At 43.7% G+C, this 15,222-nt stretch overlaps 1 protein-coding gene across 1 annotated transcript in view; it reads left to right on the top strand.

Moving 5' to 3' along the window:
* The first annotated feature begins 3,409 nt into the window (after nucleotides 1-3,409).
* The window catches only part of LPCAT2 (lysophosphatidylcholine acyltransferase 2), a 34,525-nt gene continuing 22,712 nt past the window's right edge, over nucleotides 3,410-15,222 (top strand). Inside the window, exons 1-4 of the mRNA XM_082319198.1 lie at nucleotides 3,410-3,537; nucleotides 10,900-11,039; nucleotides 12,106-12,323; nucleotides 13,658-13,770. Coding sequence (XP_082175324.1) covers nucleotides 3,430-3,537; nucleotides 10,900-11,039; nucleotides 12,106-12,323; nucleotides 13,658-13,770 — 579 coding nt within the window. The 5' untranslated portion in view covers nucleotides 3,410-3,429. The remainder of the gene's footprint in view (nucleotides 3,538-10,899; nucleotides 11,040-12,105; nucleotides 12,324-13,657; nucleotides 13,771-15,222) is intronic.

Genomic DNA, 15,222 nt, shown 5'->3' with positions numbered 1-15,222 from the left:
AATATCGCAGAAAGAAAGAGGAAAATCAGAAGGGTGCTTTACATGAAGAAGTTTTGTAGCTAGTCCTTGAGAAAAGGTGGTTGTTTTTCTTACAAGCAGTTAACAGATGCTGCCCTAACTTTTCTGTGCAGCAGTATTACGCGACTGTGGCCACGAGATGGCGGATTTTTGTCAAATGCAAGCAGGGAACAATTCAAACACAAAGCAAGTTTTCAATTTCTGTATCAAAAAATGCCTTAGCGAGCGTGTTTTATAAAGGTAAGACAACAGCCCTAATCAGAAGAATTAAATAGGGAAATGCTAAAAAGGGCGACTTCTTTTAGCTTCTGGTTCAGCTAGGAATTACTGACAGAAGATTTAAAAAAAAAGTTTGCAAGGATTTCATATTCTGCAGTATACGATTTTGTCTAGCCCACATTTTATAGAATTTATATATACTGGAATTACTTTGAAATTACTATAGGTTTATTAAAATCATTATGATAAGATATGTTGGAGTATACTTTTACAAATATCAGGAAGAGAGAGTAAACTGTCCCAAAGGCAGCTATGATGGGCAAAGATCTTAGTCCAACTTAAACTGTATATGTAATTTATATTAAAAACTATAAATCTGTGTCTGTTTATATGAGAGAATAATCCCTGTCTTACAGTACAGAAATGTTTACTGTGGTTTTATGTATCACTAATATGATTCACGTGGATTGTATAGGGAAGCTACACCTGCTCCAGAGCCACTATTATTAAAGTTTCTAGGCAGAATCAAAACAATATAGGGTAAAGCTTTTCAGGGAAAGCATACATCTTTCTAGTGACCTGCAGAACTAAAGCTGTAGCTTCAACCTAGAGAAATAATTAGTAGCAAGCTAATGCTACTGTTCCCTCAACGCCTGTCTCTAGCACCATATGCACCTTCTGGTGAAGGAAAGATATTGAGGTGATTCCAGACATCAGTTTCACAAGACTCTGGTGGTGTTTTGTGTTAGTGGACCATGGATCAAGGTTCATTTACCATAGATTCACAGATTAAAAAGGAATTATTATTCAAAAGAGATGCTGACATCAATTTAGACAAAAGAATTACATATGGTCGCACCTTCTCATGTGTTCTGAACATCAAAACTTTTTTTGCACTGTGTTTGTATCTTGGTGCCTGTGATGTTAAGCCTTTTTGATGGTGATATGGCTAGTCAGCCTTAGAAGAGTAAAATATTTATAATCAATATCATTGTTTTTAACAAACGTACAAGTCACCAGAAACGTTCTTCTACATAATAAAAGCATGTCTTCTACATAATAAAAGCATGTCTGTAAAGCCAGATGTTTTAGTATTTCCCAGTTCTAGAGGTAAGATCACTATTTGATAAGGACAAATGCAATGTTTCTTACAACTCTCTATTGTAAATGACAAGTAATTGTTCAGAAACGGATCTAAGTGTTATTGTGAATCACAGTGTGAGTCACAGGGTAAGGCTAGTGACAAAAAAGCAGAGACTATACAGGGATTTATAAATATTATGTGTTAGACATGTATTAATCCTTCCTGCCCACTCAGTAGCACTGGTCAGTCCTCCTAGGGAGTAGTGTTTCCAGTCTGGGTACTTCAAGAAAGGTGTGGACTCCCTGGAGAAAGGCCAGAGGAAAACATTAAGAACGATCAGGTATCTAGAAACTATGACCAGGGAGAGAAAACCTGAAAACACTAGATTGTTTAGTCTAGTGAAGGCTTGAGAGAATCGTAACACTATACAAGCCTGCAAAAAGTAGCTGCAAAGACAAAAGCGAACAGTTCTTATTTCTACCAAGAATGGATATAAATTGCAATGAGAAAGACTCTGCTCAGATGCAGAAAAAATTGTTTCATGATATTACCAGAGAAGTGCTGGAACACATCAGCTAGGGAAGTCACGGGGTTTTAAGAAGAGCTTGTACAATCATCTGGCAATAATGATGGAGGTAGAATTGATCTTTCTCCTCTGGAGCTAGCCCCAGCCTTACTTTCTGTGACAGTTGTGCTGATCTGGTTTGTAGACAGCTCTCGGGTTTTTCAGAGCACAGTGCTGGTTGCAAGGATTGGTAATCACAGGGAGACCCTGGAAACCAGCCAAGGGAAATCCTACACTCCTCAAGCTTCCATTATACGCAGGCTTCAGTTAGCCCAAATATATCATTATGATTACTCCTTAAACACCTGCAGTTGCAAAACACAAATAATAGTTTTACAATAATTGTTTTATTAATTCTGATGATATCTTTGTGGAAGCAATCACGTCAAACTGGGAACTGAACTATGAGGCATTTATAATTATTTTAGTTACAGCAATACAAACAGTCCAGCAACATACAGACTAATGTTATGTTAGGAAGCACCAATATTTTCATGTGAAGGACAGATATGAGAAAGGGAAAAGCACCATAACGAAACAAAGCATCTGAACTAATGTCATATGGTAGGTCAAGAGCCAGCGGTCTTAGACCAGCACTCTCTGTGCACACAGAGACTGGTGGCTCACCCCCACCACCATAGCGGATTACTGGAAGAACCTAAAAGCATGTTTCCTAAATATGGTCAGGCTGAAACTTCCTTGTTGGTTGAAACCAGGAGCAGCGGTATTTGCGTTCGAAGGCGCATGACTGGCAGAAGGTGCTGGAGAACGGTGTTTTACAGCACTCCTCAGCCTGAACTGCCCCCGCGCCGGGCCTGCGGCCTGAGGCAGCCGCTGGCCATCCCTACAAGGCGGGCGTGGGGGAAGAGATCCCGTGTGAACCCAGGACGCAAAGACAGGCTGCAGCGGATCTCCAGACCTCACCTACTCAAGACCAGAATCTCCGTACCAGCCTTCTGCACTGGTGGAAATGCATTCTTCTCCTAGAAACGACTTCAGCTGTATGCCACGACGGCGTTTGCCACTTTTCCCTCTCAGATAACAGACTGCATTGACCCTGGGTCGTCAGTGCTTATAAACAACGCAGCCACGATATCACGCAGCAAACATCGCCTCAGCAAACAGCGCTGTGGTGTTTATAGGAGGCGTACATGACTATGGTCAGCGCGGAGCGGCCGCGGAGGGGGAGGGAGGAGAGGGCGGACAGGGCTCCCGCGGCTGCCTGGCCACCGCGGCGGGCAGGAACCCCCAGCGCCTCCCTCGGGTGTCCGCCAGGCGGGTCCCGCCCCAGCACCGTCTCCTCAGGAGACGCGCGGCGGGGCCGACGCGGCGCCTCCGGCAGCCGAGGGCAGCCTGGCCCGCCCTCACCTGCCCTGAGCGGGCCCGTCCCGAGGCGGGGCTCCCCGCGGTGGGCAGGGCCGGCTGAGGCGGGCCGGGCCGGGCCGGGCCGGGCCGGGCCGGGCAGGGGTGCCGCGGCCCCCCCGGCGGCTCATGCGCAATCGCCCGGGGCGGCGGCGCGCGGCGGCGGCGGGAGCGGCGGAGCATGGCGCAGCGGGTGCTGCCGCTGCCCAGGCAGCAGTCCTTCTGCCCGCCCACCGTCCCCAACCCCTTCGTCCACCCGGGGCGCCTGAGCGCCGGGGACAAGCTGCGGGTAAGGCTGGCGGCGCGGGCGTGAGAGGGCGCGGGGGCGCGCCCGGGCCGGGGCCGGGCGGGGGCTGCCCGGTGTGGGGGTGCGCATCAGTGCGGGCGGGAGCCCAGCCGGCGGAGCGGCGCGGGGGGCGCAGGCTGGCTGCGCGGCGCCGGGCGCGGATTTCTGCCAGCTTGTCTAAAGCAGCGTTACTGTCGCCGCTCTGAACCAACGGATTGTCACCGATGCGGTGTGGAGGTCAACGGTCGTCTTATAAATACCCGTTCCGATGGGAGAAGGCGACTGCGTGAGTCAATGCTGTGTGAAACTGCCGCTTGCTCCGCCGGAACCGCTCTCGGGTCTGACAGGAGCACGGGCGCCGCTGGGGCCTACCCCGCCGCCCGGTCCCGCTGCAGACCGCGGTTACCCCCCGGGGCCGAGCAGTGAGGGGACAGCAGCAAACCTGACACTCAGTTGCACGTTTACAGCGCTTATCTTTTCCAGGAAAAGGCATGTAGTAAGAATACTTCCTTCCCAAGTACGGCATAGTTTGCTTCCTGATCTAGTCTACTGATAGAGAGCAGAAAATAAACAGGTTATATAAATGGTCAAAGCAAAGATGCAAAAGGTGTTCAGCATAAAAAAGTCACTGGTTTTTGAAATTAAGTTCTTCAAGCCATCGCTCCTCAGAGTCCACAAACTACGTGCTTGCTCTACACACACGCACACACAGGCTTATTGACTTCAAACTTAAACTTCTAACACAAGGTTTGCAACAAGGTTTGGAAAAGATTTGCACGATCATTACAGATAACGCATGACTCCTAGAGAAAACAGGAGTCCTGTTTGACTCCGGTTTGCATCCTGTTTGAATCGCAAGAACAAAATACTACCCATCTATCCATCGCGTCAGGTGCCTCCGCTCCAGAGCGAAGACGATGATAACTTCTCTCTGATATGATAACCTAAATTGGAAAATAACTTTTTACAGTAATCCTGTTTCAGATGCGTAAGTCACTGTAGGCTGATTTTAAGCCTGGGTGGGGCGGAGTTAATCTCTTGGTTCCATATTGCAATGTGGACAACAGAAAAGGTATCCCCAGTTCCACTGGGTTACTGACTGGTGTCACTGGGTGAACTGAGTTAGGCCTCTGAGCTGAGTGCTGTCCCAGTACAGCTTGTGTACAAGCGCACACAAGACTTACAGGGTACGTTTACAATTAAGAAAGCAAACAGTATTTCTGGGCTTCGGTTTTTAAAAACATTCTCTTTAAAAATTGAGCTGATGAACCAAATATGAACTGACATCTCAGTGAGGTCAACGAGGATGTCAGTTTGTAGGTGAACTTACAGCATTTTCTGCTGATTGTTATAAATATCTGAGGTTGATGTGCAACTGAATATTTTATGTTTCATATACCTCTTCCTCAAGTTATAAACAATGTTTGCCCTGAAGGTAGCTGGGTGGAGGAAATGTGAGAAACCTGGAAAACAATTTCAAATCCTTTTATCCCCTATGTTTTACTAGCAGCCTGAAATACATTTCAAGTGCATCTGAATCAGTAGCTGTAGGTATGAACCCCAGGGTAAAGAAACCAGTTTCTTAATGAGGTTCCAGAAATGGACAGCTGTCTGTGCTGGCTGTTCATAGAATCATAGAATCGTTAAGGTTGGAAAAGACCCTTAAGATCACCAAGTCCAACCGTTAACCTATCGCTGCCAAGTCCACCACTAAACCATGTCCTCTAGCACCACGTCTATCCGTTCTTTAAATACCTCCAGGGATGGAGACTCAACCACTTCCCTGGGCAGCCTCTTCCAATGCTTGACCACCCTTTCGGTGAAGAAGTTTTTCCTAATATCTAACCTAAACCTCCCCTGGCGCAGCTTGAGGATGTTTCCTCTCGTCCTATCACTTGTTACTAGAGAGAAGAGACCGACCCCCACCTCGCTACAACCTCCTTTCAGGTAGTTGTAGAGAGCAATAAGGTCTCCCCTCAGCCTCCTCTTCTCCAGGCTAAACAACCCCAGCTCCCTCAGCCGCTCCTCATAAGACTTGTGCTCTAGACCCTTCACCAGCTTCATTGCCCTTCTTTGGATGCACTCCAGCACCTCGATGTCCTTCTTGTGGTGAGGGGCCTAAAACTGAACACAGTACTCGAGGTGTGGCCTCACCAGTGCTGAGTACAGGGGCACTATCACCTCCCTAGTCCTGCTGGCCACGCTATTCCTGATACAAGCCAGGATCCCATTGGCCCTCTTGGCCACCTGAGCACACTGCTGGCTCATGTTCAGGCAGCTGTCAACCAACACCCCCAGGTCCTTTTCCGCCAGGCAGCTCTCCAGCCACTCCTCCCCAAGCCTGTAGTGTTGCATGGGGTTGTTGTGACCCAAGTGCAGGACTCGGCACTTGGCCTTGTTGAACCTCATACAGTTGGCCCCAGCCCAATGATCCAGCCTGTCCAGGTCCCTCTGCAGGGCCTTTCTACCCCCCAGCAGATCGACACTTCCACCCAACTTGGTGTCATCTGCAAACTTACTGAGGGTGCACTCAATCCCCTCATCCAGATCATCAATGAAGATATTGAACAGGATGGGCCCCAACACTGAGCCGTGGGGAACACCACTCGTGACCGGCTGCCAACTGGATTTGACTCCATTCACCACCACTCTCTGGGCTCGGCCGTCCAGCTAGTTTTTAACCCAGCACAGAGTGCACTTAGCCAAGCTGTGAGCAGTCAGCTTCTCCAGGAGAATGCTGTTCTTTGTAATGGATGCACAGACTAGTTTCAAAAGCTTGCAATTTCACGCTACAATTACCATCTTAGCTATAATAAATATATCCTACTTTTTTCCATCAGGAGGAAGGAATGAAAAACATGTTATGTCTTAAAGCAAGATAACTCCACAGTGCACCTGGAAGGAAAAGCGCCCGGCTGGGTCAGGGCCCAGTGCTAGTGAGCTTTGAAGCAAAATTGCAGTAGTCACAGAATTTTAAAGCAAAAAGACACAAGACGCAAGAGAGAGAACCTTTTTATACTGTGTTGCTCCCTTCTGTTCTTTTTCCCCTATAGCCATAGCAACTAGGATACTTCCTGCTGTCTGCTTTACCCTGTAAACGGCTGCTCCTCTTGCCCAGCACTCCCTATCAGACCAGCTGGGAATCAGAGCCTTACCAGACAGTGTTGCTATAAACTTCAAAAAAGGGAAGTGGCCCTTCTCTTTCCATTTAAATCAAGTGTAGAGTATCTCCATTCTTGCATGTTAAAGGACTGTTTTGTCATATTGCCCCTATTCTATACTATTCCTTTAACGTACACTGATAAAAACAGATACAATTTCAAAGCCCCCTCTGGGAGCCCAAAACTGGATTTTCATATGTTGGTGAACTCCTTGCATGTAAAGGCTGCTGTCCCCTCATGAATGGAGCTTGAAAGTGAGACAGGCTAGCTGTTTGCATTTCGTTCAGCTTCAAATACAAAAATAGGCTGTAGCCAGACCGAAAAGTGTAGTGAGAAGATTCTACAATTTTTTGCCAGTCCTATTGCAAATAGTTTACCAGCCAATGAGATTTTTGTCTTCCTGTAGAATGTGCAAAACAAGGATCAGTTGTGCTGTGCTAAACATCTGCAGGTGCCAAACAAGAGTTTAAAACAGTTGTTCAAATACTTCTGGTTTCCATCCTCTGACTGAAGCTGGCTGCAATTCATGGTTGGGATTTTTTCCTTTTTTTAGTTTTAGGTCTGTTCATCCTGACTGCTCACTTGTCCTCTTAACTTCTGAACTGCACTGCAAAGCACAAATACTAATTAAGTCATGACTAGATTTTCCTTTATTCAGAAGAGATGTTCAGTGGATTTATGTAATGGTGAACTGTGTAATGGCACAACCAGCATGCTAAAAGCAAGATTACTTTTAACATGGAAGTAAGCAGCTAGGCTGCCTGGCAGAGAGCTCTGACGCTCATGGAAGACCCCGTCTTGCTATGCGTGTACTGCTTTGGGAGACAGTCCATCTGCTCAAAGTTTCTGATGTCAGGGGAGTTCAGCTGGACCTGGGCTTCATTCTGGTCCCCAGCCTGCTCTTCTGCTGCTTCCTAGGTAACTTGCTAGCAGCTGAAGTTGAACAAAATCTCAAACTGGATTGTGTGGCTTTCTGAGAGACTTGCTTTTCCCCTTACCCTGTTCCTGACATCAGTGACAGTGTAATCCCACGTATTGCTTAAGGGTCAGTCAGCTGTGGGAGTGTGACCCGGACAGCAAGGACTACTGCAGGTGTCTGCAGCAACTGCAGGGACAGGCTATGCAGTTGTTGCAGATACCTTAAACAGAAAGTACACAGGTGATTCCAAATGTGGGAGAAGGTTCTTTGCATGACTCAGAATAATTCTGTCTTTGTGATTACTGTATACAGAAGCTGGAGTGGCTCTGATCCTACTTAGTAGTTACTAAACTTTGAACCTGTATTTTCTTCTGTATATTTTTCTCCTATACTTTTTCTTTTCTAGCCTACCTTGACCTTTCTCTTTTCTGTCCTTTTCTTACCCTACTCTGCAGCTGATGGAGCAGAAATCAACTCTGCCTCATTACACAGTGACCTAGAAAGCCAATAGCTTGCATCAGCAAATCAGTACCACCTGCGCATCTGCCTAAAATAGATTAATGAATTTATTAAAGTTTTGAGGAAAGGATTGTTTTGCTTTTGCTATTGCATCCTTTATTTTTCATTGTAGGTCACTGCATAAATATTCTTCTTTTTTCATAAAGAAAAAAGTTATTTTAAGTCAAAACACACTGATTTATGCTTATGCAGCCCATTCTGCATAACTGAATGCAGCTGAAATGTTGAACTGGGACTATAGATCATAGTACAAGAGGACGCATATGGAGAAAAAAGGACACATCTGATTTTGGGAGACAAGCAAGGAGTCTTGGTTGGTTTAACTTGCTACCTGACATTTTCAGATTCACCACAGCTGGCACCAAACAGAGTGGGAGCAATAGATTTCCAGGGACAAATTTCTCATACACAGCTACTGAATCCATTTCTGTAATCCAGAACAGTCCTTTTCTTGTTGTCCATAAAGTTATGGTTAAAATTCCATAGCTAGTTATATACAGCTTTTATATATATTAAAAAAAAAAAAAAACAAACCAACACATTGTATGCTTCAAGAAGGAAATAGTCATACCTGAATGTTCAGATCTGCTGGAGATGTGTTATGTGGCAGTGCTTACAGAACACAAGCAGCAACACCTTATCCTAATTTACACTGTGTATCCACTATCATGTTCGGTCTGTTGTCACTGTGTCTTTTGTAACACAGAACTGAGTCCTGAAGGCCCAAAATTCCTGTTAATCCTCGACAGTATCACAGGGTTTAGAGCCAGAGGCCAGAGCCTCTCCTGAATATTGATAAGAGGACACTAAGAGGACGTTATGTGAAGATGGAAGGAATTTGGTGGGGTGGGAAAGGACCATGTTGATGAAAGGACAATTAGAACCAACCTACTATGTTAAAGAATTGGATAAATAATACTCAAAGATGCTTCTATTCCAAAATGTGCTACAAACATTTGTTCCTTTTTGAAGAAAAGAGATAAACTAAAATCCATTGCGTTACTTAATAATCATAGCTCAAGTCTATAAGTTGCAAACTATTTTGTAAAACTTACATATTATTAAAAGCTTTGCTTTTATTGTACAGTAAGTAGTCATTGCTAAAGAGCTGACTAGAAAGGCTGATTTTGAGAGAGGAACACTGTTGTTCAGCTGTTGATTTTCCTAAAAAAAAAATAGTAAGCTTACAAGCATAAACATAACTCTCCTTCAATAACTTCTACCATACTTCTGAACTGGTGGAGCTGTCAGTCTGTGACCACCGATGCATTCTCATACTAAGTTTTTGAGGGACTTTTAGAAACAGCCCAAATAAAAAAAAAACCATTCACTATTACAGTTCTGCTTGGGTGTGTATTGTTTTGCGCATATGTATGCACACAGAGCTGATCCTCATCAGTGAGTGGCAGCTGAGCTGGATTAGGTACCAAAAGAGATGAACCGTTCACGAGCTTACCAGGAATGCTGGGCTCTGCCTTCCGCATGCTAACACGGCTCACCTGCCTCCCAGACCCGAGCTTGCTCAATCTGCATAGTGCTGTGTTGCGCCATAAAGGCTAACCTTCAGGATATAGTTTCTAACCTAATGTACCGGGGTAAAATAATTAAGAATTTCTTCCTGCCCTGCCCAGTACCGCAGCTGCCTGTTAACAACCTTGTGCCAATACACGTTTCCTGGAGCTGTGCATGAAAAAATGCAAGCTAAAAATTCCTTAGGGAGGGCTGGGGGTGATATTTGAGGATTATTTGCAACCAGGGCATATTAGTGTTTCTCCTTCACCCCACTCCTTTTACAAATGCATATGAAGAACTGAAGAAGCAGTGAACTGCAGTATTGGCTTGGAGCTGTTTTATACCAGTTTTGCTACCTAGCTTGGCTGTCTTGTGACTGTAGCAGAACTCTCTCAATAGTTTCTTTTGCTCCAAGCTAAAGCAAGCTAATAACAGTTTCCTGATTGTGGGGAGGAAAGGGAACTAAGCTTTCTCAATTTATTCTGAAAAATTCAAGGAGGTCCTAGCACAGAGGTTAATATCCGAGATGCTTCAAACAGGAGGCAACAAGTTAATCTTCATAATCAGAAGGGTTCTGCTGTATGTTTACTGCGGGCAGTGAGCAAACCACTTCCAAAGGCAATAAGCCAAGAGCTGTGACAGCAGCTTCAACAGCACTGTAAAGTCTGAACCTTTGCCTTGAACCACAGGTTCGGTTTTACTGGAAACTCCATTTTGCTTAAGTCCCAACCAGGGGAAATGAAGTTGTGTTGCGTGTGCACTGCTCCAGGCAGTAGTAGTGAGGATCACTTGCAGCAATAGTGTGACTCAACACAAGATTTGTCATTTTGAAAGGGCAAGAGTCCATTTTAGTCATCTCAACATCCCACTTGGCTTCTAGTTACAGAAAGCTCTGTAGTGGAGATATCTATCAGCTGGGCAGACTCATCTGAGCTGGTTGTATGCTGCAGACCAAGTCTAAGTATAAACTAAAGCCAACAAACTCTGTTTACCCTCTCTGTCTAACAACATCCAAGCCAAAAACTCAAATACTCACATCTTCCAGTTCTACCTGAAATGGGAATCCAAAAGTGAAAATGAAATGCTGTGAATGACTGACTTCCCCGTATGAACACTGGAATCATTAATGCTTTCGTTACTAAATCACATAGCAGTAATGTTAGTATTTTAAAGTCCCTACAATGTAACTACACAGATATCAGTGTCATTCCTGTTGATACCATTTCTTAAGATTTTTCCCCTCTTTTTTTCTAGACTGTTCTTCAGGGGATTATTTTGCTACCCCTCCGTGCCATATGCATTGCATTCATTTTACTGCTAGCATGGCTGTTTGCATCAATTGCAACTTTCCATCACCGTGGAAAAGGATCTGTGCCACTTAAAGGATGGAGAAGGTAAAAAGCGACCAATATTTGTGTAAACTCTGTGCTTTTTTTTTTTTTCAATAACACAAAGCCAGTGTCTAAAGCTTTTTTTTTCCCCCTCTTGTTCCTTTCTTCCTTTCGATTAAAGAGGAGTCCTCAGTGAAATCTTAGTTCTACCCATTTAGGTGAAGCAACTTTTTGATGAGTGTGTTTTACAATAGTGGAGCTTTTTAAATGGGTAGATTGTCTCGAGGCTAAAACAGATCTGTATAAAAATCTTTATAGACTATTTGTAAGCAGGACTTACTTTGGTAATAATACTGATACGAATATTTGAGAAAAGAAACTCAGTAGAAAAGTATTTGGTAATATTACGTAAGCTGAGTTTCTGTGTAGCCTTTGTCATTCCTGCTATGCTATAATTTATGACAAAATTAGCTTTGACAGCTCCTCTCTTAGCTATGTTGCCCTTGAAGGAGTATTTTACAGCTGCCTCTGTGGGTTCTGGGTTTCAGTCGCTCAGCTTCTGACCTCAGAGTAATGAAGTTCCCTCCTAGCTGCACTGCACTGCAGCTGCACGCAGGAGGAGGAGACGCAGGAGTTGAATTCTAACAAGGCTGAGAGATTACGCAGGGTCCCATGAAGGGAACATGTTCTCTGTTGAGGGAGCATGTTCCAGTAAGGGAACATTGTTGTTTAATCTTATTTGTTAAAACTGATAGTAAAAGAACAGTATCAGAGTTAAAGGACACTGAATCTGCTAATTACCCACCCTCCCCTCGCAATAGTCTTATGCTACAATGCTACAAGATATGGCAAGAGAAATAGCATACCTGGAAGGAGGGTTTAGTAAGGTGCTGTACATTGCCTTATCTTTAAAATTCTAATCTGGTTTCAACATGAAAAGAGAATGTTCCCTTCCCTACTTCCACTTCTTCCCCTTTAGCCCCACACTCTCCCGGTAAGTGGTATTGCTGCCCTGTGCCTGGCCCCAGTGCTGGTGAGAACTGGGAAATCTTTCATGGGCTTCTGTTTTAAACTACAAAAGAAATACTAACTGTAAGATGGATGATATTTTTGTGTTTCTGTTTACAAGGAGGATGATCCAGACAACCCTCTCATGCCTAACTCGTACCTTGTTCTTCGTAATGGGTTTCCAAGTTAAAGTAAAAGGGAAAATAGCAAGTCTGCCGGAAGCCCCAATCTTTGTTGCAGCTCCTCATTCAAGCTTTTTTGATGCCATTATTTCTGCCCTAACCGGAATGCCATCAATAGTGTCTAGAGCAGAGAACCTGTCAACTCCGATATTTGGCAGTAAGTATTTATGAAAAAATAAAATGTTAGAAGTCAGCAATTTGACATGAGGCCAAAAATCTGATCTCTGAAGTGATTTAGGGGCAGACTTCTAAATCCTTAGGTTCCAAAGATACTGACAGATTCTTTCCAGTGAAGTCCCTGGGACAAGTTATCTTTTTGAATTGGTCAAAATGTCTAAAGGTATGCTGTTTCTTTTCAGATATGAAATATAATATCACTTTAAATTTGCTTTATACTGAAGGCATGTTTCATAACTGCTCAGGCTAGAGGCTTTCTCTTAAAATTCTCCCAGTGGGTAGCTTGAGAAATCCGTTCAACTGCTGTCTTTTAACAGTGTGGCCCACAAATGTAGAACGTGGATTAGCAAAGGTTTTTTCAAATAAGACCCAAACTACAGCAGTCTGGAAAGTACCATATTTATAAGTTTGAACTTGCAGGCACTGTTATGGACTTTTTAATGGGAGTCAAACCAGGAAAGAATAAAAGAAGTTACTCAAAAAGGAAATGCAGAGAATAGAAAAGATCAGATGACTCATGCTTCTATTATTTTCTCTTCCCTTTGGCACAAAAAGAATTCCCGTTTGCATTATTACTAGAATCAGCTGTAAACTTTCTGCTGGCTGCATGTCTCTCATCTCTATAGGACTCTTAAAAGAATAAGCCAACAGTAACCCAAAACTAAACTCAGCGGGCAACACAGAAAAGTGTCTTTGTAGAAAATAAGCTAACTGATAATATGTTGACCTTCTCTTAAAAGCTAGGAGTGAGACATAGAAGGCAATTCTTCCCCAAGTTTCTCATCACATCTGAATAAGTCCACACATTCTGATGTAGACTTCTGAAAAAATGAGTTTTTTCTTTTTCCTGTAATTTACACACAAGCTGTGTATGCTTTGTAACTGAAAAGGGACGTCTTACTTCTTCTGCATAGGCTCAAATGACTTCTTGTTGATTGCAGTCTGCATGAGTTAGGCCTGAGTGTGGCTCATGAGCAGAGACCTGATCAGGTCTTTTCCTTAGAACTGTGTGGAAATGCTCGGTGAAAGATAACAGCAATATTAGCAGAATGTGTTTGGGTGAATGTGGCGTTTTTATACCTACTGTAAAGCTCCTCAGCTGGCAGTGTAGATATATCTTCTGTGTCTTCCTTCCTGTTTTGCAGAATGAGGACAATAATAATACTCTTCTTATCTATTTTGTCTGAAAGCTGTTTGTGCAGAGTCTGTCTCCTAGTATGAGAATAACAAATTTTTTGCTACAAGGGAGCCTTGAGCCCATGTGTTTTCTAAACACTAGCATAAGACAAATAAAATTTTTTATCTCTTTCACAGCAATTTTAAGTTCCCTTCAGCCTGTATCAGTTTCTCGTCAAGACCCTGATTCACGAAAGAATACGGTCACTGAGATAACTAAGCGGGCATTATCAAGAGGCCAGTGGCCACAGGTAATAAATATACTACTACTATTCTGTCGTGTATTCATATTCTACATTCACTGTGCATCACAATATCACAAATGCCCAGCTGAACAGGATTCTGTTGATGTAGAAAGAGGAAGTCGGCTCTCAGGTATATGACTGGTGTAGGAAAGGAAGACGGGAGGCTGGTGCCCGAAAAGTTTTGTCATGACAAATGGGTCAGTTAAAATCCAGCCAGTACCAATTGCTGTTCCAAAATGCAGATGCTCCTGGCCTTCTCTTTTCCCTATTTAAGTCTTTACATGCTGTCTTCAGTGTAGCAGATGACTTCGATTGGTGTATGTAAATCAGTATTCTCAAACTAGCTCATGTGTGAGAAGCTCTTGCAGAGCTGTGCTCACAACAGTTTGGGGATGAGCAGTTGATGAGATGAGTAACCCGGGCTGTCCAGGCTCCAGCATGAACAGTGCTTAAGCTTGAGGCATCAGTTTCCCATGTGAAGAATAGCTGAGGTGAAACTCAGTTCAGTCTTTCAGTTAATAATGCAGTAAAACCAAGACACTTAGATTGGTCTGAATTGTGGTAAGATTTTAACATGGAAGCAATAGTTACTGATTCTGCACACTGTTTCCCATGGTCATTACTCAGCAGGAAGCTGCTGTTGCACTTCTAGGCCTTGGATGGCTTTCCATCCTGAAGAGCTAATGGAGCAGGGGTTGCTTTAGAGGGAGGAAAATGTTGAGGCAGCAACTGTGCTGCTCTTACAACAGGCAGAGGGCTGGGATGGCAATCGCATCCTTTGCAAGAAGAAAAACCTGGAACAGTTGTGAACCTACTAACATCTCATTTGGCACTGCCTCTCTGCTTTCTTCTATTGCATTGACTGTGGTCTGATGTAGCCTCCAGATACTACAAATACAGTATCATTCCCACGCTTCTGCACAAATACAGTCAGTGATATAAGACCTTTCTTCAAAGATATCCTGTGTGGATTTGTGTATAAATTCATGCTTTGTGTTCTGAATTAGTTCTTAATTTGTTTGCTTAAAATAAAAAATTAAAAAACGCAAAGAAGTGACTGGTTAAGTAGCTAAAGTCACAAGATCTGTTTAGTCATAGTTGGCTACCTCCTAAATGATTGAGAAGAGTTACCTTTCCCTTCACTTTTGTACCAATGAACAGCTCTTGAGGAAAATTAAGAGAGGCGAGTGAAAATACAGACTTGGGTAGCAGATATCTCTATGGCAGCTAGACCTGAATGCACTGCTCTGCTCTGTGAATAGTCTCTAGAAACAGACAACATTCAAGTGTAACTGCTTCTCATCTTGAGGAAAGACCAACACTTGCCATTTTTTTGGAAATGGCATTATTTAGACGTTTCATGCATCATTTTTACTTAGCAAGCACCTTACAAAAAGGTTTTTAGTGTTTAGGCCACTTTAATTTGACTCATAAATGCGTTTTTCTAAGCTGCCACAA

This window comes from Platalea leucorodia, assembly GCF_965183815.1.
Source record: "Platalea leucorodia genome assembly, chromosome: 8".
Classification (NCBI taxonomy): Eukaryota; Metazoa; Chordata; class Aves; order Pelecaniformes; family Threskiornithidae; genus Platalea; species Platalea leucorodia.
The sequence above is the reverse complement of the archived record's forward strand: the minus strand, read 5'-3'. Positions and strand labels throughout refer to the sequence as shown.